The 23,348-nt window shown below is 43.2% G+C and overlaps 1 protein-coding gene across 1 annotated transcript in view; it reads left to right on the forward strand.

The window, feature by feature from the left end:
• Nucleotides 1–2,559: 2,559 nt before the first annotated feature.
• dlgap1b (discs, large homolog-associated protein 1b) overlaps nt 2,560–23,348 on the forward strand; it is a gene marked incomplete at both ends in the record, with an annotated part of 37,173 nt that continues 16,384 nt past the window's right edge. The window contains 4 exons of the mRNA XM_079233882.1: nt 2,560–3,621; nt 5,509–5,723; nt 9,571–9,748; nt 11,727–11,967. Coding sequence (XP_079090008.1) covers nt 2,560–3,621; nt 5,509–5,723; nt 9,571–9,748; nt 11,727–11,967 — 1,696 coding nt within the window. The remainder of the gene's footprint in view (nt 3,622–5,508; nt 5,724–9,570; nt 9,749–11,726; nt 11,968–23,348) is intronic.

A 23,348-nucleotide genomic window follows, 5' to 3' on the forward strand; every position in this document is an offset into this window, starting at 1 on the left:
AGTGTTTGTGTCGGAGTCGCCGCCTATTTTCCACTATTACAATACTTATAGGCAACTAGTTATCATGTCTTGTCTGTCTGTGTCTGAGACGCGGCTTAAGAGTTTGTCCTTAATGGGAAAAAAACATTCCCCTTACATTACTTTTACTTTTATACTTTTAAGTAGTTTTTAAACCAGTACTTTTACACTTTTACTTAAGTAAAAAGCTTGAGTTGATACTTCAACTTTTACAGAAGTATTTTTAAACCCTAGTATCTATACTTCTACTTGAGTAATGAATGTGAATACTTTTGACACCTCTGGACTTGACCGCAGTTTCTTTTCAACGCCCCTTGCTGCTGCCGCCTGCTCTCGTCCACTTTCCAGGCAAAGCACAGTTCATCTCGAACAAGCCTAATAACTAAGAGGGGTGTGACTGAGCAAACAGCCAATCAGCAACATGCATGGAAAAAACAATTACAACCCTTACCTTGACAGAATTGTTGCATTCCTATTTCAGAGTTATAATATAGCCTGTGCAGTTGTTGTTGTGCCGTATTGAGGTTGACTTGGCGAGACAGGTAGAGACACAATTGGGTCAGTCAGCTGCGATGGACATAGAGCATAATACATAACCACAGCTGTCCATGAGCTTTCTTCATGTCACTGTAGGCCACACCTGACAGACACGGCAGAACCACCAGATCCTTTACTTCTTGTTGATAACCTGCACTTTACAAGCTAGCAGCTACATCAAAATGTAGCCTGTCAGATACTATGTATTTGTATGTCAGTATGTGTGTGTGTGTGTGTGTGTGTGTGTGTGTGTGTGTGTGTGTTTAGCTAGCAGGCAGAAAGCCAGCATGACCCAACTTCAGCTTTTCAGCTTTAGTGCAGTGCTGCAGACAGCTGTGCCACAAACACGCTGCTGTGGATCACCGCGAGGGCCTTTTATTTAGGTCACATTCTGTGCTTCAGCGGCCAACAGAAGGGATCTCTGTCAACTGCAATGAATACCTTTAGTTGGACACAGCCCACTTTTTAAGTGCCCTGCAAGAAGCGGACACTGTGCGTGTCTGTGTGGTATGTAGCGTGTGCTTTGTGTGGGTTCACAATGTGTGAGTGAGTGAATGTATTGCAGATGGGGATGGGTATTGGCCACTATATATTTCTTTTCATTTACACTTTTAACAATACAAGTGTTATATATGGGCTTAATTCTCTCACAGAGTGATTTGATCCCACGGTTTACAAGGAAATTGCATGATTTATTTACCCAATTTTTCAATTAATCCAGCATCCAGTTTATAGCCACGTCAAAGGAAATAATAGATCTGACTCACTCTGTATTCATTATACATCCTACAGTGTCCTTACAGTATGGAAAGAACTGATATGATATGTCATTCCCCTGCTCTGCATCCCTTAGTTTCTCTTGTTATGTTTCCTCCCTTCGTTTACACTTCCCCTTCCTCCTCCTCCTTTTTATTTATTTTTATTTTATTTATTTTTATTTACCACAGTGGCCTTTGGTAGAGTATTATAAATCGCAGTAATGAATTCCCCGCGCACACTCGGCCACACTGCTGCCACACTGCTACACCGCGGTGCGTGGGCTCTTATTATCGTCTCGTTAGCTTCACCTCCAGTCCATTGGAAACTGTGCGGGTTCAGTGGCTATCCAGCCCCAGATGGGTAAGGAGGGCAGTTTAAGGGCCCTGATGGATGCCATTGTTTTCATGTCACCATGTAAAGGAAAGGTTGTTTATTGCCGCTTGCCTCGACCGGCCCCAGAAGCTGTCAGCTGGGTTTTACTGGCCAATTAGTTTGCCCTTAGAGTAGAGCTAGGTATAGAGGAAAAGTGTAGGATCAGGCTGTGATCATTTGTTGTGTTTGTGAGCGTGGGGTTGTGCATGCGTGCACACTGAGCAGGTGTACTGTAAAGCAAAAATAAATGCACTTTTTCAGTACTACCCCATGTTTTAGAGAGGACGCCATATGTGTCTGCATTCCCATGACCAATTTGTCATTTCTAACAGTACCCTCGAACAAAATAGCATAAACTAGAAATAGATTTGAACTCTACTTGATACCCCTTCTTCCTTTGTTTCTCTGTTTCCTCGATCTCCTGTCACGTTTCATTGAAATCTTCCAGAGAGGTGGTAGAGGAAGCTTTTGAACAGATTTGGATGGTGCAGGACTACATGCCAAGTGGCTGCTATATTTAGAGATTCCCCTTTATGAAGTTTCGAAGGACAAAAATAAAGGAATAGGTCCAAGTCTCATCAACATCATCAAGTTTTCTCATGCCAAAACAGCATCTTCAAATTAAATCAGAAGAAGACTCTGTGATTTAAGTGTATGCAAATATGAGATATTTATAATTCTGTTTTCTGTCTCTCTCTCTCTCTCTCTCTCTCTCTTTCTCTCTCTCTCTCTCTCTCTCTCTCTCTCTCTCTCTCTTCTTGTTTGTTTGTCTGTTTCCTCACGGCTGTGTGTTTCTTTCTTTTTAGTGCTGGTTTTGGGGCCTGTGCAGACTTCCCACGGCAGCAGTTGGATGTGCATGTCGACTCGGCCACGATGACAATGAAAGGCCTGTCTAGCAGCCGTAGTCACCACCACACGGTGACCTGCGACCCCTCTTATGACTCCATGACCCTAGGGCACTCGGACCGTCGGTCCTACTTCCTCAACCCTGGGGAAGGTCATCCTACTGACCGGCCCTGCTACACCCAGCGTAACTCCTTCCAGTCTGAGTGCAGTGCCTACCCTGACTTGGCCAGCTGCACCTTCCCTCGCAGACATTACAGCTCTCACCATGAGCTGAAGGAGGAGTGTGGCGCTGTGGTGCCTTATACGGGGCCAACAGGGAGCATTAAGGGAGGTGGTGGAAACAACAATCGCATCCCTTCTAACCTGCTAGAGCAGTTTGAGCGCCAGGCACCGGTGCGTCGTGAAGGCTACCACACACTGCAGTACAAGCGCACTGCAGTGGAGCACCAACGAAGTGACAGCCCTGGTCGAATACGCCACCTTGTTCACTCTGTCCAGAAGCTTTTCACCAAGTCCCACTCCTTGGAGGGGCCCTCGGGGGCTGGTGGTGGAGGGAGTGGGAGGATGAATGGCAGCAAATCCAGTCCTGATGACCCACCGTCTTCTTCTGGCACCCTGAAGCACAGTAAGCGCAGTAAGAGCAAAGACCGCTCCAAGTCAGAGCCTAAGATGCGCACCGCCATCTCAGGCTACTGGAGCTCAGACGACACGCTCGACCGAGAGATGTGCCTCTACCACCATCACCACGGGGGAAGCAGCGGAGGCCTGCCCACAGGGGTCATGACCATGGGGCGCCATCCGGAGAAATCTCAGTCGCAGTACTTCATGGAGTCCTACAACACCATCAGCGCCCACTCTCTCAAGACGTCACGCAGCAACAACGATGTGAAGTGCTCCACGTGCTCTGGGGGTAGCAGCGGAGGTATGCCACTGGTGGGAGCTCTGGATGGACAAGTGCAGCTGAAGAAGAGCTCATGGTCTTCTACTCTGACGGTGAGCAGAGCAAGGGAGGTTTACCAGAAGGCCTCAGTCAACCTAGATAAAGCTCTAGTGAAAGCCGAGCAGGGACGCACCTGTCACTTCCTACAGGTAGGATAGTTACAACAGCCGCACCTCTCGCATGCGTCATGCTTCATGCTTCATGCTTCATGCTTCATGCTTCATGCATCCTGTGGTGCCAGCTGCTCCTCCATGCTCCTGTATTTCTGTTTGTTTGTATGCGTGCCTTTTAGAGGGGACGACTGGGGAAGCAGTTGCCCCATCCTATCACTTCAATTATTGGTCTCATGTTGACTTTATCTCTGGTATCTTCAGAAAACATTTAGCAAAAGCATGTGTATGGAAATATTTACATGTGAAGTAATGTGGTGCCGTGACACAGGATGTCAAATCTATTGTCTAACAGGTCAGGTCAATGTACCAGTATCCTAAACCAGCATTACTTTTTTTCACAGTATACAAGCACAGGAAAGCAGACCAGAAACACCAATGTAATCTGTGTTTCGGGCATACATGGCAAATTGTAACATTTCTGCAGATGGTACTGGTGGTTGTCGCAGCAGTGTTGTGTGTGTGAGAGAGTGAGTATATCTTATTCACTGAGCGAGAGTAGGGTGCTACTATAAGATTGAAAAGGGCCAGAAGTGAGGAGACAAAGAAATGGAAGTGGTCACAAGCACACATGCAGACATATGCATCCATGCAATCCTGCTTCTTTTTTTCTTGTTTCAAATATAAGCCAGAGGAGAGAAATGGAGAAACAAGGCAGGGAGGGTAGAAGGGTGTGTGTGTGTGTGTGTGTGTGTGTGTGTGTGTGTGTGTGTGTGTGTGTGTGTGTGTGTGTGCCCGCTGTCGGAAAAGGACCTAACGAGAGTAAGCAGGGGCAACAGAGGAGGGCGTGAATGGAGAACGCAAGAAGCAGAAAGTGAGAATGAGGGAGCATAAAAGAGTGAGAGAAAGTTCTGTGTGGCCTTGCATTTTAACAGCCTGGAAAACCGAGTGAGCAGATCAAGGAAGGATGTTGTCGCTGCAGTACGGCAACGTTTCTCCTAGCCTGAAAAGAACCGGCGCCTTTTTTACTTGAAAGAGACGGAACAGAAAAACAAGCTTTCAAGGAGAGCAGCCAGGACAAGTGCAGACCTTTTTTTGAATCCTGAAAACAAGACGTGCCATTTGCTTCACCTGCCGGGGTAGTATCCTGTAATCCGTATTTGAAAACTACACTTAAATTAATGCCAAACCAAAACTTGTTTACGAAAAGGATGCACTATACTGTGAGGGCAATGACATTCAAAAGCATGACTCTACTTATTTATTTTAATTTTGTTTTCCCTTTTTCTCAGAGACCTAAATCCTTTTGACGTTATTACAATCCCGGTCTTTCCCAAGGTGTTACCACAGTCTGCAGTTGCCCCTGAAATCAAAGTCAGCTCGGTTTCCTAGTTACGCACCAGTCTGTTGAATGATTCTCGCTCTGTATCTCATTTCTTTCACTTCAGAGCTTGTACCCTAACAGCCACTCACATTGGGACTGCAGTGGTTCTGCTGAACAAAACCCCCTTTGTTTTCCCTCGCTCTCCATGTCTGCTGTCTTTGACTCTCTCTCTTTTATATTAGAGATGGGAGATAGCTTTGCCTCCTTTTATTTTATACCTCCATTAGTGTGTGTGAAAAGTCAGGAGAGCGAACCGAGGCCAGGCTACTGCCACGTTTTGTCAAAACAATTAATTTATCCGCTTTTGACATGCCGCATACATCACAGGACAGACAGAAGAAGGCCTCTGGCACTCACACGCTTATGGTATGATCAAGCTGGACCCTGCATTGATACGACTATTGAATCTTTTCAGGCATGAAGTACTCTGTTTGTTGCAGCCTTGCGTTTATTCATGTGGAAGTGCTTCTGTATGAGCTCTCATGTCTGGAAGGTGACCTGTGTTCGCTCCTTCTTTACATTGTCTCACTTCATATCTACAGGTGCCTCAGGATGACTGGAGCAGTTTCTCTCCGCTGGGGAAGGATGACGAGATCCCATGCCGCCGGATGCGCAGTGGCAGCTACATCAGGGCCATGGCAGAAGAAGACAGCGGCGATTCGGACTGCAGTCCCAAACCCTCGCCCAAGGTCCAGGCACGACGAGCCAGCTACCTGAAGGCCACACAGCCGTCCCTCACAGAGATGACCACACTCCAGTAAGTGTGTGTGTGTGTGTGTTTGTGTGTCAGGGCTGAAACTGGTATTCTATATGAATTATTCCGGGAAATATCTTTTGTGTCAGAAAGGGAAAAAATACTATTTCCCAGAGTCTTTAATTTGCTTGTTTTTTTCTCCCATCATTAGACCCAAAATATAAAATGTACCGGACTCTTTTGCCATCTTTGCTTGAAAAATGAAGAATGATTGCTGTTGAATTTTATGTCATCTACCTGATCACTGAATTGACTAATCGTTCCAGTATTTCTATGTGTTCATGTTTGGTGTGACTGTATGCCTGCCTGTATATTATGTTTGAGCGTGTCTACAGTGTGTGCGTCTGAACATCATGTTCAAGAGTTCACTGTGTCCATAATGTGCAGGTTCAGTGAAACAGACGGTAGGGATACAGGGAATTAAAGGAAAAGATAAAAGTCAACAAACAGAAGGAGCAGAAGTCAGTCGGTTACAGCCTGGCAGCAGTCTGGCTTATGTGTGTGTGTCCCTGACTCTCACAGCCTAATTACCCGTTTCTGTATTTACAACTCCGACACGTAGCTGGCCTCTGTATTTCTACAATGACACAAACACAATAATCGGACTGAACCTTAATTGAAAAAGACAAGATGCCTGTTGATGTACTGAAGCCTCTTCAAGAATGCATTGTGGGTTGAGAACATGCAAGAGATATTTCTATCTTTAAAAAACAATCTGAGGTTAAAAGCCGAGCTTCATCATTTGAAGGTTTTAGTAGAGTTGTTTCTTGTTGCATACGACGTTCTCAGCTCAGAAGACTATTTTTGACAGCGTGAGCTCATAAGGTTTTACAGCAATATTAGAATCCATCAAGAAGATTTCTGACTTAGAAAAGTCTTGAAACGCATCAAGCTAACAACATTGTCCTTAATTAAGTCCACACAAGTTAACTTGAGCTAACACAAGGAGCTCAATGGTTACGTTTTTTGACTTCATATCTCTTTTTGAAGGAATAGATTGTTCAAATTTCAGTATTACAAATTGTAAATATTGGTTTCATACGCATTTTGTATTTTCCTCTGTTTATATTACATATTAGTAATGTTAACATATATGACATGTATCCTTTTACTGTTTTCATTGCTGGACATGACTAATCATGAAAACTTGAAACACTGAAAGTATTGGGAACACAAGTGCTATGGTGCAGCATGCGGCTGTGAATGATTAGCTGTGTAATATACAGAGATGAGAAGAACACCAGTGGGCGCTCAGTCATTGTTACTGGTTGCACAAACACAAGCGCATGCACACAACCTTATGTAAGTGCAAGTGGCGCAGCTTGGGGCCCACTAATGACTTGAATTTGGCCCGGGGAATGCCATCATCGTCTGATGGAACCCAGTGGAACAAACCAAGCTGCACTGCTGCACAATGGAGATAGAGAACGAGGCGGGAGCAGCTGACATCTTGTTTTCACACTGTGCTTTTGGGAGCTGGCACACGTCTGCAATAATTAAATAACCAGCTTTGTTGTTCCATAATGTTTCAGAGACCTTTCTCTGACCATTGTGTCCTTGACTAGTGAAGAACTGCTCCTGAGGAGTGTTGGGATTTGTTGAATCTCACCCAACGTTAACCTCATCCTTTATTAAAACACACAGCACACAGATAAAGCTTGCATTTAAATGGCTGGGATTATTCCTGGCAGACAAACAAGCTCAGGAGAAAATGACATCCTTGTTTGTCTCCCTCAGTCGCTAACAGTCGTCTTTCTTTTTGCCGCAAATTCATTTATTCCTGGCCTAGATTTGTATCATCTTTATTTTTTTATATCGCAGCAAGAACAGACATCCTGAATAATGGGTTGCAGTACTGAGTAATCACATCTCCGTCTTTCTGTCCTCCCATCCCTCCAACCACAGTCATCACTCTCGAGAGCATTATTCAGGCAGTGACTATGAGGACGGGGAAAGAGGCGAAGGTAAAGAGAATAAAAAATGGAGGAGAGAGAATTTTGGACAGAGAAAACTTCTCAAATGAGGAAGAAGGAGAAACCGACTGACTGGAAAGATGAGGGGAAGCAATCAAGGGGACAAAGTTGTGAAGAAAGGGAAGAAGCTAGACTAGAAAAAAGGCAAATCCAGGAGTACGTGAACACTCAGTAATGCCGTGAAAATCAACACACGCTTCAGCTAGCCCTGATCCTTGACTGGCAGAGAGGAACATGTGTTCATTAATGTCACTTGTTCGATAGAGGGACACCCAGGGACAGACTGAACTTCCCCCCTTAGGTGGTACTGATTACAGGCTAGGTCTGCCATTCAAGTTGTCACAAAAGACATCATTGGTTCTGCCGATAATCAGCCCCACAGGGAAATCAAGAGAAGATGTGGATAGAGATAATGGTGTGCAATAGATTCTTCCTTCCATGCACAGTCACAGACTGCAGGCAGCCGATATGGAAGATTCATACCAATCTCTGAGGTTTGAGATGTGCAAATAGATTTATTTATTTTTCCTTCGGTTGAATAATGTACTTTCTCATTTCTCAATTGACCCGATAGATTATAGCCCCAGCATGAAAATAGCAAATATTGTTCAACACTGGCTTAAATATGCATTGAAAGCACGGTGTTGCTGAGACTTCTTAGATTAAAAAAGAATGAACTGTATTGATAAAATGAACCGGTGAGCCTGACTAACCAATGCCTTGATACAGTAGCTTTCAGTATATTCTGCTCTATATTTAAAAGCCCAGAGGATGGTTTGTACATAGAGATATATTTTTAAATTGCTGCTTTTCCATAATCAGCACCTTTATTCCCATCTCAATAGCTCATCTGTCCTTTTATTACTCTGGCTCTCTCCACTGTCATCTCCCCTCCATTCTTCCATCCAAGAAAGAGTAATTCAGTTTGCTTTGCTGAAGTAACCACACTCTATTTTAAGGAGGAAATAACAGGCCTGACCTGGAGGCAGAGAGTCAAAAGAGTTGTGTGTGTATATATGTGTACAGTATTTGTCTGTGTGTGCGTATGTGTGTGTGTATATGTATATATATATAAATCCTTTTTATATTCACACAAGTAAACATAAGGGACAAAGTGTGAAATAAAGGGGATATTGGATCTAACTCCTCACAGTTGATTTGAGATTAGACGTTGCACTTTGTTTTCTAGAAGTTGGTTTGCTAGGCCATGTTCATCAAGAGGAGAGCGAGTCAGCTTTTTAGGTTTCATTTCCCCTGATTAATGAATTATTTTGCTGGCATCCGACTGCTACACACATACACACACACACACACACACTTGTAGTAATGTCTACACGTACACATGCACATAGGGGTGAAGCATGCTGAGCGATCAGAATGGAGGCAGGTGAGAGCTAATGAGACACCTATTCATCTTCCCTGGAGATGTGTGTGTGCGTGTGTGTGTGTGTGTGTGTGTGTGTGTGTGTGTGTGTGTGTGTGTGTGTGTGTGTGTGCGTGTGTGTGTGTGTGTTTCCTGTTGATTATGTGTCTATGATAAATCTGTGAAGGTCATTAGATTAAGCATACTTCACAGACCCCCACACACACACAGTTCTTCTTCCCTCTTCTGACATATGTATGCGAGTGTTCTCTGTTCTCCCCGCTAAGTGTTTTAGAACAAGCTTACAAGGAGCTTCAAGGACAGACCTAAGCTACTGCTGTTTCTCAATGTGACTGCGCTTGTTGATTAGATAAGAGTGTCTCCTGAAGCAATTGTGGATTGATCCACATATTTTGCTTTTCACCATGCTCCTTTTTTTTTCTTCTTTGCTTTGACTTTTTCTTCTTTTCTCCTCCCTCCATTTTTTTTTCTCTCCTTCCTTCTTTTGTGGCAGGATTTCCACAGAGCATTCACCCAAGCTGCAGATCCGGAGTCACAGCTACCTGCGGGCGGTGAGTGAGGTTTCCATCAATAGAAGTCTGGACAGCTTGGACCCGGCAGGGCTGCTGGCCTCGCCGAAATTCCGCTCACGAAACGAGAGCTACATGAGAGCCATGAGCACCATCAGCCAGGTTAGTGGCACCCAGGGGCCTGTGCCTCTCTAAAGTCAGCCCGGTACCTCTACTGCTATGTCCAATAAGGTCGTGCAGGGGGAAGGAAATCCCATCCGTATCTGTCCTAAAGGCCAGAATTAACAATCAGGTCGCCATCCGGCAAAACATGAACAGTACGGAGAAAAAAAACATCTCCCAATTAGTGTATACGTCTGTGTGCTGTTTTCTGGAGCTCAGATGATTACAGCCGTGTTCAGATTGGCTAATTAAACAGGATGGCAGGCAGAACCCTCCAACCCCCTTTTACCCTAATATGCTCCTTATGCCGCGGCATACTTTGTGATGCAAAATGACAGGCTAAAAATGTTCTCTTCAATGTGGCATATGCTATGTAAGAGATGAAAAACAAGAATTAACATGCTGCCATACCAATGTTATGATTAATTGAAATTGGGATTGGTTCCAAATGATGATGGACATTTGATCTGATTTGATAGTTATTTAAAAAATATTGACAAATTGGCGAGGAAACACGCAACATTAGAGGTCTCTTATTGTCATGGCTTCTGCAAAATATGATGTTAGTCATTTTGGATTTTGAGCACAGCTTCACTTTATTGAAGTGACAGGGGAGCGTAGCTTACCTTTTAGCCTGGGGTAATACGGATATGTACTCCCCTGCAAAGCCCAGGGGCAACACTTTGCCTCCTCGGCTGAATGATGGACCCTTGAGACGTCCCTTCAAGTCCTAGCATGGAGCAGGCCCATGAAGAGTGTCACACTGGACCTGGCATCTACAACAATGCCACTGAATAAAAGAGGCGCTGATAGACTCTCTATCTCACTCACTCTCATATTTGACATGTATGCGCATAGAGTGTGAAGTGATGCACAAAACAGAAGACAGTGGATTGAATCGAGGTCCACACACCTTTCTGACTCCAAGCTCGACAGTATATACTCACACTTGTCTGGCTGTACACTCTCTTCACTGACAAACACGCAAACCAAACTCTTTAGTCCTGAGCCACTTCCCATTCCTGTGTTCTGCTCTTCAGCTGAACAAGGGCAACTTCAAGGAATGGAATGGAGCTTCACACAAATCTGCCCTCACACAACCTAATCTGTCAAACACGCCCATCTCACAAGTCTGTCAAAAGAGTTTCAGGGTTTTGTTTTTCATCTTGAAACCCAAAATGCACTAGCTGATGATGCAGTTGTAGTTAGAGTTTGTCGAGTCACATCTCAACTCCCAGTAGTCCCAGCTTTGACACTTCCTAATGCTCACCTGTAATACAGCACTAGTCTTTCACTCTGTTGTGCGACCCTTTGAAGTAGTATCTGACAGTGATTCCTCCCCCTCTGCACTCCTTGAATGTCCTTTTTATTTTTTACAGAACATGTTCCTTTTTTGCAGTATACGTACCTATCTATGGTTTAAAGCTTCACACGGTAGTTAAAATAGAAGAGAATGTTAGTTCAACTTGGTCAAACTTTTGATTGCTTTCTCTTTTGGGATTTGAGTCAGAGGTTTCTCAGGTGCTTGTTTAAAAGACCACTCAAACATTTGTTATTTTTCTGCGAGCAGAGATGTATCAATATTAAACAACATCATTTATTTTTGGAAAATATGGGGAATCAGCCTGCCTCAAATTATGTGAACACTGGAACTCTGTCTTCTATTGGAGCACCATTTTGTGATTTAAGTGTGTTTCTTCAGAAAACCTCTGCCGATTGAAATTTTAATCAGTTAAATAGTTCTGTACATTGAATCTTGCAGCAGCGAGATGCTTCACTGGGTTTTTGCCTCTGTGATAAATTGCCCCTTCTCCTCTGTCTTGCACTATGATGGCGTGCGCCTGTGCATTTTTATCTTTCACTTTTACTTCCCCCTGTGCTCGGGCATGTACGCCGCTCCCTTTGTGTGTGTTTTTTCCTCGTCTGGGTGTTTGCGTGCACGTACTGTATGTCTGCGTGTGTGTCCCCTCTTTCACAGGTGAGTGAGGTGGAGGTGAACGGGCAGATCGAGGCTGTGTGTGAGTCGGTGTTCAGTGAAATGGAGTCGCAGGCGGTGGATGCCCTGGACCTGCCCATACCCAACTGCTTCCGCATGCGGAGCCACAGCTACGTGCGTGCCATAGAGAAAGGCTGCTCGCAGGAAGAGGAGGAGGGAGGCGTCAGGAGCGCCAACTCACCCCCGCGTACCACCACCGTCAGAACCATCCAGAGCAGCACAGGTCGGTGGGAACATGCACTCAACACACCCAGACTCATGTACTCATGAACATGTGTGAACATACATAATCCATAGTGCATCATAAATTGATACGTGTGCATCGAAAGTAATGCTTTATAGATGTGCTGTGTGTGCAGCATGGGCATGAGTCAACAGCAACTCAAATACATGATTTATTACTGCAGTTAGCGCAAAGAGAGATTTAGCCTTGTATACAAATTGTACTTTGGATCAAGGGCCATCAAATCAAATTCTTTCATTTCTTATTCGCTTCTGTTAAAAAAAAAAAAAAAAGCTTTTGGACTGAGTATTTTTAATAAAGGAAAGAGTTACCTAGATGACCGGGGAGGGGTTTCAGAGCCAACCCTTTTACATTATTATCCATCTGACCCAGTTTTCTTGTCAGATAGAATATGATGCATGCAGAACAGTTTTTCCCACATAAGAGCTTATTTGAGCTGTAAAGCTCACTGGCTGCTGGATCTTATTTTAGCCCTCTTGTGTGCCTCATGGTCTGGAGCGCTTGGCTTTCCAGCATTACTGCATGCAGTATTGATGCTGAGTGGTGCTGGCACCCAGCACTGGGTGCTTCTATGTTTCCCACTGCAAATCCAAACGTCATTCCCTTACATTGTGCACGTTGAGTCACCGTCGCCTGACGCACATTGATATGTCTTCTCCATTCCTTTTTAATTATGCCAATTACAAGACAGCATTTCCCCAAACTCTAGCCCACAAGGTTACAGTCAGATAATCAAACGCCTTCACTGCAAATTGGAACAATCGCACAACGAGTTCAATCAATTCAAAGGACTTGAAATTAATTATGAGAGAACTTTTTTTTAAGTGCTGTTTAAGACTTGCTGCAATTGACCTCTTCCAAGACACTAATTAATTTATCTAGTTAATGAAATATTCAAAGTATGAAGTTGCATTCCCGTATTTTTATCCTTCCACATCGATTGACAAATCCAGATAACAACACCACTAAAGGCAATAGAGGATTCAGTTGATTAGTATATTGTGTGGTGGTTGTTATTGATCTAAAAAAGGAGACTGATAAGATCAAGAGAGGGACATTCGGAGCGCTTTCTCCGGAGGAAGCAAGAGATAATGAAGACCATCTATCAGGTGAGGTGTTGTTGGGACTAAACTCTGGTTTTCAAGCCAGACAGCTGCTCTGTGGTGCTGCACACACTGCTGCTACACATGATACAGGAAACCTCTCTTCCTGTTACTTCCAGCTATTTAGTGTCTCTCACACACTTTGCAGATGGAAGCGTCTTGATCTGTACTCTTTTCCTAATAGTGTAAAGATAACACCTTTAATCCCTTCTCAGGTAACAAGCGACTAAGCAGAGGTGTGTTGTGTAGCTGTAGCGCACACGTTTGCAGGAGCAGCAGCCTCACAGCTGTTTGCCATTTGATGAACATCCATTTTTGGCACCTGAGTTTGTCACATGATGAATGGCCGTTGTGGAAGTAGAGAGCAGAAATATTAGTGCTCTGTGGTCATTTATAATCCAACATTAGGCTGCTGCTTCCAATTGAGAGCACACCTCGAGCTGGCTTGCAAAGCTCTCTGTGGTTGGCTGTCAAATTATTGTGACCCTTGACCTTTTTTTTACCTGCCGACTTTGGTTCAGAGGGAAAGTGGGTTTGTATGATATATTATGAGGCAATGTGGAGAGCAGTTGGTATAGTGAAGGTAGGGCCTCAGATTACTGTCATAGTTGTGCGACTGCACAATTTATCACCTCCTTAGATCTTCACCACCGAGTCGTCAGTCACTGTAATTAATTAGCTACCTCTCCTTTTTCTCCTCCTGGGGAAAAGCTCCAATTGACGAGGAGAGGAAGATCTGTCTCACTTTCTGAACACGTGCACTACCGTTCATGAGATGACGTTCATCTTGTGCGGGAGTTGCCATACTTACCGTTTTCTGACTTTTACACGCTGTTCACATAGTGTGTCAAATACAGGGATCTCCGTGATCTCGGACCCTTTCGTTACCACCACTTAATATTATCTAATGCTCCTTGAAAATGGGATTTTTTTTGGGGGGTGGAGAGGTGCAAATATTATTTTATTATTTGTCTGTAATGTGAAGATTTTTAGTATTTTGTAATGTAACGAGGTCAGAAGCAGCACAGACCGTGTAAGTGAGTGTGAATAGGCAGCTAATGAATACCAAATTATGGCTGCAACTGCTAGTATGAACATAAAGCCCTCATAGATTAATGCAAAGTATAAATGTAGGCTAATTAATACAGTCCGGCTCTTCTGCTGCATAAGTAAGGCCTTGTTTATTATCCGATTTACATATGAAATAAACATTTCATTTTGCAAGATCAAATTCTGTATTCATCCAAACGAAAGAATATAAACAGTGCTTGAACTGTCCCTTTCTCACTAAACACAGGGCACATAGGAGGATGTATTTTTCTGTTTGTTTATCACGATGCAGGAGAGGCATGCATGCATACGCTCACATGCACAAACACACATGCATTCATACATTTCACAGGGACTCTCCGGGAGCCCAAAGTGAGAAGTGAAGCCGATGTAGAGGTGAATATTGCATGATGTTTCAGAAGGATGGTTCAGGCTGCAGTTCCAGAGAAACAGCCAACGCTTATGGTCTCTGCTCCCACTTGTCCTGTGGCAAAGCACCAACATATCACAGACATGCACACACACACACACACACACACACACACACACACACACACACACACACACACACACACACACAGACAGGTGAGAGACCTATCAGCTTCCGCTCAGGCTCCTCTCCAGTTTGCCCACTGCGCTGCACCAGTCCATTATTATTGATGATCGTTTTAATCCTGAGGAAGGAGACCGAAGTAGGGGGCTGTCCTTTGATCTCTTCTCTTTGAACGTCAAGTAACTGTGGCTGCTATTGCCTGCCTGTGTGCACACTCAAACTGGCAAATACACAGACACACACATATTACGACTGTATCGGACAGACGTGTTGGCCTAGACATCAGTTCCTTTGGATCAGTTTAACACAATCTGGAGCAGATCCTCTTTTACAGCCTGGGAAAATCCATCGCAATCGGTTAATGTGAGGATTTTTCTGCCTCTAAGCCCCTGGCTCCTCCACCCCGGGTCGTCTCCAGTTAACATATTCATCACCTCTTCACTCTGCTTTGTCTTGCCCTTCCTTGGCCTTTTCCAGCTAGATCCCCTGCCTTTTCACAACAGCAGCGTTTAGGTGTGTGGGTAAATCAACCTGTTGTTTCACTGGGAAGACGAAATGACCTTCAATTAGAAAGAGTATACACTCAGGTCTTAAGTCTGGGAAATGTGCCAGTGTTTCTGTTTATCTTCCTCTCACCCTCAGTTTCCCTGGCTCACTGACCTGCTGTCAATTATCTAGAATCTATTTTTCAGAGGTGCTGAGGGATTGTCCGAAAAGACCGTCTTTCCTCCCCTAGCTCCTGTAATAGCCAACAGGACAATGTTTAATTTAATGACTATGAATTGTAATAAGGCCCCAAACAGAGGCGTTGCGCTCCATAAAGCATTCCGTAAGTAAGCATTTGAGGCATGTGCTTGTGGCTCATTTTGCTGATGGTCTTGTCAAACACTGACGCAGCTCTGGGCACACTTTGATATTTGTTGTGTATTGTTGTATAGCATGAATAATAACCGGAAAAGCCTTCACACTCTTGCTTTGTCAAATATTTATTTATCATATTATCATGGCATTTATCATTCGAGCCTCAACCAGGTTCCCGCTTCAAGCATCAACAGGAAACAACTTGTTTATAGATAGATACTTACTTTATTAATCCTGCAAGGGGAGTCTTTTTAGCATTTATACATACAGGTAATGAAATATAAAAAATGCCCAATAGAAAACATAGGATAGAATAATAAGAAAAATTTGCAATATATATACAACAAATAGATCAGAATCAGAACCATTTATTTGCCAGGTATGTTACACATATGAGGAATTTGTCTTAACGGGTGGTGCATACATTCGACAAACAACAAATCAACATAGTGCAAGAAATAGAAACATAAAGTGCACAGACCAACAGATAGCAGTACTATAAACAAGTGTACTGTAGGTGTATGTGAAAGTGTCATGTGTATTTTAATATGAGGTATGAAGGGCTGTGCAGGGGAGCGACCGGTATAGATTAGAATAATATTAAATTAAATTTAAACTAACAAAGCAAACAAAACAATGATCTATGATCAAAATTATCTTATCTATGAATCACGAGGAACAGGAAACGGTGTTAGGAAACAGTGAAGAAGAATCCAACTTAAAAATGTCAAGTTCATAACAGCTGCAGGAATATTCTGGGTACAGTTTATGCTGCTACATGCTAAAATAAAGCCGGTACAACACTGCCCCCAGGGGCTCAGTGTAACACAGCACTGCACCTCTGCCCTGTCTTCCTGCAGTAGCTGAGTGGGTGGATGTAAAACTACTAGACAGCCTGACCCAATTAACAACAATCGCTGCCATCACTGGCACGTTCCCACGAGTTGCGTTCTGAGAGAGCTTGTGAGAATAAGTATCTTTGGATTTCCCAGAGTGCTAAATATAAGTGTCAGGGAGACCGACTACGAAAGTCTGGTGAAATCAAGATGAAGTCCAGCATTCGTCCAGATCTCCATTCACACCTTCACCAGCCCACGCACATTTCCAAGAGCAAGCCTGCAATCTGTTTTTCACATGTCAGGATGACTCATATGTTATCAAATCAAAGAAAATTGCTGCTCAAGGGTTCCCTATGTGTTTTGAAAAGGTCCCCTCTCAAAGTGGGTTTGAGGAGGATTTCAGGTGAAGGCCCCTGTGGCAGCATTAGGTCCTGAGAACACTGATCTTTGCTCCATGCTGCTGCTGTGAGTTACTGTGGATGTGGCCATCTGCTTGCCTGTTGTGTCTGTTAACAGAGAGTGATGAGTTCAGAGCAAGGTCAGGAAGGTAAACAATCCCCATACCTGTGGATCAAGGTATTAGTGCACATAACCATGTGATCTATCTGCTCGAACACAAGATTAAAAAAAAAATGGTTAGATACAGATCTAAATGCACAATAATCTCCACAAGAGGATCATAATCCAATCAATCAAAAAACAAAAAAACATCAATGGCATTCCTTAATATATGCATTGTATAAATGAACAAAAGGCAACCTTCAATAAATCCTTGCCTCCTGGGTGTGAAAATGCCTAACTGCACCACGCTTTACTAAACCACAAGGGGGCAGTCATTACACTCAGTCTTCTGTTTGACGTGATAGTTTTTATGGGTTTTAAAGTTATTGTCAAGCCAATTTCTATGGAGGGACATTATGAATTGGTCCTCTTTCATGGCTCTCTAAGTAAAGTGTTTATTAAAATGTTATCCTGTCTTTCAGTTTCCAAGTATATGAGTATAGTGGTGTTATTTGTCGAGCTGGTGCAGTACAAATAAGTATAATAGAACAACTAATAAAATATTGCTAGTCAGTTCATACAAAATAAAAAAATTTAAATGATACATGATCAATTTTACAGAGAAAATTATACATTTCTACAACACAGACGCTAAAGAAGTCGGCAGAGAAAGTCGCATAGGAACGTTTTCTAGAGATGACTGGACGGGACTGTCCCACCCAGAGCTGGGTGAGCCATAAAGTGTTTGTGTGGGGCGGGGGGTGCGATCAAGGCGCGTCCACATCCTGACAAAAGATCCAATATCGTCAGAGTGGAGAAGGAAAAGAGGGAGAGAGGACTCGTCCTGACATCGCATCCCGGCTCAGTGTTGCGGACGCGCCGCTCTCATGTCGGTGCTTCAGTGTCTGTGCAGCGCGCTGCTCGGCGTGCGTGATTACTGGATCCGCCTTTGTGAGTAAACGCCGCTGCTGTGTTTCTCTGTTGTTTGAGGGGTGAGACATGCCCGATGGCGAGCTGCGTCAGGAGAGCCAGGGTCAGGAAGTTAGGTTTGTGCAAGCCTTCAAAATAAAGGAAGCATTTGTCAGGGATGGGATGCAAAACACATCGGAATTGTTGCAGTTAATAAAGAGACGCACATTTATAGGGTAGCAGCAATGACGTCAGGTCAGCAACACATATAAAAAGGCTATGTGCTACCAATGAAAATGCGTCACTGGCCTTTACTTTGAAAGCAGTAACCGGAAATCGTGTGTTTATGATCAATTGCTTGACACTGAAAGTGTCAGTGCCCATCCCGTGCTTATTTCTGCTTATTCATGCTTCACACGAAAATGGACGAAATTGTTCATATTTAATTAGAATAAATATAGAGCAAGCCAATAGCAGGGCCTCACATTATAGTTAACACCGTATAGAGTACAAACACACATAATTATTGGAGTTTGATCGTGATATTTATAAACTAATTATAAACTGGTCGGATTGTTTAAATGACTTATTGATCAAATAAAAAATATAAACAAAAAATATATTTGGATACACACTCGACCAGCAAACTCTTGCCACATCTATTAAAGGCCCTATCACCTCCCATGCCCTCTACAACTATTTTCCCTCCAAATCTGACATAATCTTAGCAATAACCTACATGCTGTTTGCTTTCCCCTCCACTCGTGGTTCCCAGAAAATGTTGAACAAATTTCAGCTCCCGCTCTATTTTGGGATCATATCTCTGATGGGAGGACGACAGGTGTGGCCTGCATCATGCCGAGCAACTCCTGGCACAGCATCACGGCACATGCCTCTACAGGGTCTAGTTATTTAGGTCATGGGGCGAGGGGCATCCAGAGGGCAGGGGGCGAGAGATGCTGCCCCACAGGCCTTATGGGAAAAGAGATCACTGGTGCCACTTCCCAGTTTGAATGCTGCTAAAGTAGATGGAAAGCCCCTGACACCCTACTGTGTGACAGATGAACAGTCTGTGGGTGAATGTCTCCAACTGACCATCTGTGTTTCAGTGAGTCATGCACACGTTATTCTCGCCACTGATGCCACCACCTATGCTGCTTGCCTGCTCACCTACCAGCTTTCCGCTTTCTATTTTCGGAGGTGGCTCCAGGACCCTCCTGAGCTCAATATGCCATGGACACGCACATATGTACACACGTGTGTCTGGGGATCCAAGCAGGGCACAGTAATGTGGGATTATGTTTGTATCATGTAAGTGAGGGAAAGATCAGCTGTTGACACGTTGACTCAAGAAGGCCTTATTTGCACTTCATTTTTTTTCATTCATTTTCCCCCATGCTGAATCACATTGCTGTCTTTATTGAACCTATTTTACCCTGAGGGGTCATTAGTTTCCCTCAGTTTCATTCACAAATTGGTCCAATCCATGGCTCAAAAATGTTGCCTCGAGGGCACAGTCGCACAGCCATATTGTGAAGTGTTTAAAAGTATTGGCATTTAAACTGATAATGCTGTAAATGGCTTCAGGAATAACTGTTCCCAGCAGGCAAGGTTGTGTTAAAGAGCAAGGCCGGTGCTTGATGAAGTATTTCAGTACAAAGGGAAAGAACATTTTACCTTCTGGCTTGACTTTCATATATGGAAAAAGCAGGTGTGCTGCATTTGTGGTTTCTGGACCAAAGAACTGAGGTAATCTAAGTTTAAAGAGTAGTTTTACTTTTTGGGAAATACGAGACTTGTATAAGAAGATTAATTCCACTCTCATATCTGATCGTGATATATGAAGCTGCAGCTGAGAGAAAGTTAGCTCAGCATAAACGCAGGGAACTGGTTAAAACAGCTACCGTGGCTTTGTCCAAATGTTAAAAAATGAATCTGCCTACCAGCACATTTACAGCTCACTTATTTAGACAGACATCTCGGTTCAATTTGTACAAAAAGCAAAGTGTAAAAACAATTACCGTATAACCTAAAATGTACTCAATATGTCAATATGTAACGCAAATCAGATTGCAGAGCCTAATAAAATACTATTCATTGCAATTATATTGTTACATGCAATTCACAGACCCTCCCAACTATTGTTTAATGTTTGTAATGGTCAGAGAAAACCAATCAGCTGCCTGAACGGTTGCATTGTCAAAGTATTACCAGTAATCATGTTGCCTTGCTAGTGCTCTTCAGCTGCTCCATATATGTACAGTTGTAGTTTATGTTTGTCTCAGGTATCCACTGCTTGCAGTATTTCCCTTCTATGTATTTGTGACATTCATTCTCTCCGTCTCTTTCTCTCACTTCTTTTCAGTGAGGCTTTATTTGAGTGAGACAGCCTTGCTGAAGCCCACTCCCACGAGTCTTTTCTCCATCATGTACTGTCATTTCCCCATCAACCCTCCCTGTTAACAAGTGGCCCCTTTCTGTCTTTTAAGAAGCAATTATCATGTTAAGCTTAGGAAGTACTTGGCCAGGGAAAGGCAGACACTTTTACTTCAGTCATCCATTGAAGGTATCAGGTGTCCACATTTACAGGAACCTTGGAAGGAGATGTGATGACAGGCAACTCATAAACACAGTCTCCTTGGCTCCGGGGGTACTGAACGGACCAATGTCCATGCATATTTAATGTTTCTTCTCTCTCACTTACTTTTTCTTTACTCACTTTTAGTCTTTTAACTTCAGTCTTTCATCAGCCTCTTAATTCCTCTGTGCTGTGGGCAAAGTTAACTCCAGATTTCTCATACTCCACGTTAAAAAAGTAGAACAGAGTGAGAAGAACAAAGATAAAGAGGTCAGGTGAAAATAAGGTTGTTAATTAAAACGGTTACACGCTAAGCCGTGAAGCACTGAGCCTCAGTGTTGCTGATCCTGCCCTTACTTACCAACTCCTTAACAACACATTTTTCTCTCCTGGCTCTGAATATTGAATATTGCATTGAATGTTTTTACCAGAGTTGATCATTTTGGAAATCCATGCACTCTGCATGAACTAAAACCCCAGCTTATTCATTTTATTTATAAAGTATTTGTAAGAAACAAAGGCAAGTGCAAAAGGAAATAACTGTAAATGATGAGTATAGCTTTCATACGAGGCGAGCCGAGCTACCAGATGGTGCAAAACAACTTTGGGTATTAGCTCAAAAAGAGTCCCGACCTGATTCATAAAATCAGTCGGCACTATAAATAAAATAAACTGTTGTTTATATATCTGATGCAATGCTCAGAGACTCACTTGCAATTTTGCACTTAGCTTTTGATATCATGCCAAACATTTCACTCATCCCACATGAGATTGCAAAGCCCACTGCAACCAGCAAAATTAAACATATGATTAAATCAAACAATTTTGACATCTTACAAAACCAAAATAGATTGACATTATAACAATATATTAATTATTTCAAATACTAGAAAACTAGACATGCTAAAAGCTGAAGGTAATCCTGATAACGGCCTTTTTTCTTCATCACCTATGTTCCAAATCTTAAAAATCAGTTTTGCATTTGAACCTTACTGAAATATTACAAGGTGGTTCCCAGTTCAAATAACCCTAGAAAACAAAAAGAAACTTCCTCTCGAACCCCTGTTTAGTGATTAAATGCCACTCAATGTTTGAATTTTCTTCAATTTAGGTTTATCCCCACAAGAGGGCGCACCATCTCCAGTTTTAGAATGCATCAAGCTTGCCTTCTGATGTGGTCTCTGTATATGCAGCAACTCACACGTTCATCTTGTGGTAACCAAGGCGCTATTTTAGACTCACAGTGTGTCTTAAGTTCCAGTGACACTTTTGAGTCCAGAAGACAGAAATAGAGGAAATGAGATGTGAATCATGACTGACATTCAAACTTTGCTTGATGTTTATGTGCCTGAGAGACATGGAGATCAAACATTGTTCATTGAGGAGGAATGTTCCTTTGAGCTCCATCAATCCCTCTTGCCATGTCTGTTCCTCAGTCACACACACACACACACACACACACACACACACACACACACACACACACACACACACACACACACACACACACACACACACAGATAGGTCTCCGTGCTCTGGCGTTAATTACAGGGACAGATAAAGCCCTGCCTTAGCAGCGTATGCTGCTGCATGTGAAATATACCTGTGTGTCAGTGGATCAAAGCTTCCATCCTCTAAGGTGGAATTATTATTCAAAGAGGGGATGTAAATTAAACAGTACTCTGGTGTCATCTGTCTCTCCAATTCTCTCTCTTGTTCCTTCTCACACGCACACACCTGCATAATGTTGTCATCCCGCATGCTTTGATGGTGCAAGTAGGTGTGTTTGACAGGAAACAAGAGCTCGGTCGAGGCATGTGGTGACACACTAGCGCACGCACTGCGTACATGTGGAGTAAAAAATGGAGGACACCAGTAGCGGCAGGCGTCTATACCTTCGAAGGAGTTTCTGAGCGTGTGTGCACGCATGTGACTGGAGAGTGTCAAAGTGTCTGTGTATGGCTTCTCTGTTTGCAGCTGCGGGATCAAGCCCGAACCGGGGGCCTCGAAGTGGGTAAACTGTGATTTGGCTATCTCTCTTCCTGGAGGAGATAAATCCCAACCATGCTGGTGTGTCAGCCACTCAGTAATTACTTCATCCTGTCACGGCTGTCTGAGAATGCGAGCCAGTAGGAACTTGCACTCTTTCATTGACAACGGGGCAAAAACACTCAGCATCTTTTTTTCTACGGCTCAATGTCAGTGTCAGGGTGTTAGTCATCAGATAAACAGATGCAGATGGATATAATTTAGTTTTAAAAGTTTTTACATCTGTGGATTTACTACCTTTTATTCCAGTATGTACGGTTGTTAAATGTGTCATTTAAGCTGAATTGCCGAATGGTGTCATTTAATTCTAGTGTGTCTGATGTGAAGTAAATCATGGAGCTGTGATCCAGATGTAAGCAAGGGAAAGAGAGAATTCTTGACTTGCAATACAAAATCTTTCACTAGATGTCGTCCTCGCCTCAGCTGCTTTAAATGCATGTCCCCAGTCAGATTTGTGAAATCTCAACTGCAAGTGTTGAGTATGGACCCGAATAAGGTGGACAACATGACGCTCTGCTGCAATGTCATCGTAAGTAACCTGTGCAGATGACTTGCACCTGGAAGAATTTGTTGAATATCTACAGAAATTGCGATATTGATATAGCATAAATTATTGTGAAATCAGTGTGCATTTCTACGCCTTGAGTCAACAGTGATTTCCTGCCTTGACATGCTCTAAAGCAGAATAAAAGTCAATAGGATGTATCTGCTCAAAGCTTTTGTTGGTGGCTGTTAGGTGTTCATGTTTACTTACGACTTAATTGGTCCCAGTTTGTTATGGCCTGGAATGCTTTGATTATAGCTATTTAGGGTGGAAGAGTGGCGTTTGGATGTCTTTTGACACAGGAAGGGAATGTCATTCATTCCTCCGCTCTTGCTCTGAGTTTGAAAAAAAAGAAGGCAGAAGACAAGGGCCC

Source organism: Taurulus bubalis (assembly GCF_910589615.1).
Source record: "Taurulus bubalis genome assembly, chromosome: 18".
In the NCBI taxonomy this organism is placed as follows: Eukaryota; Metazoa; Chordata; class Actinopteri; order Perciformes; family Cottidae; genus Taurulus; species Taurulus bubalis.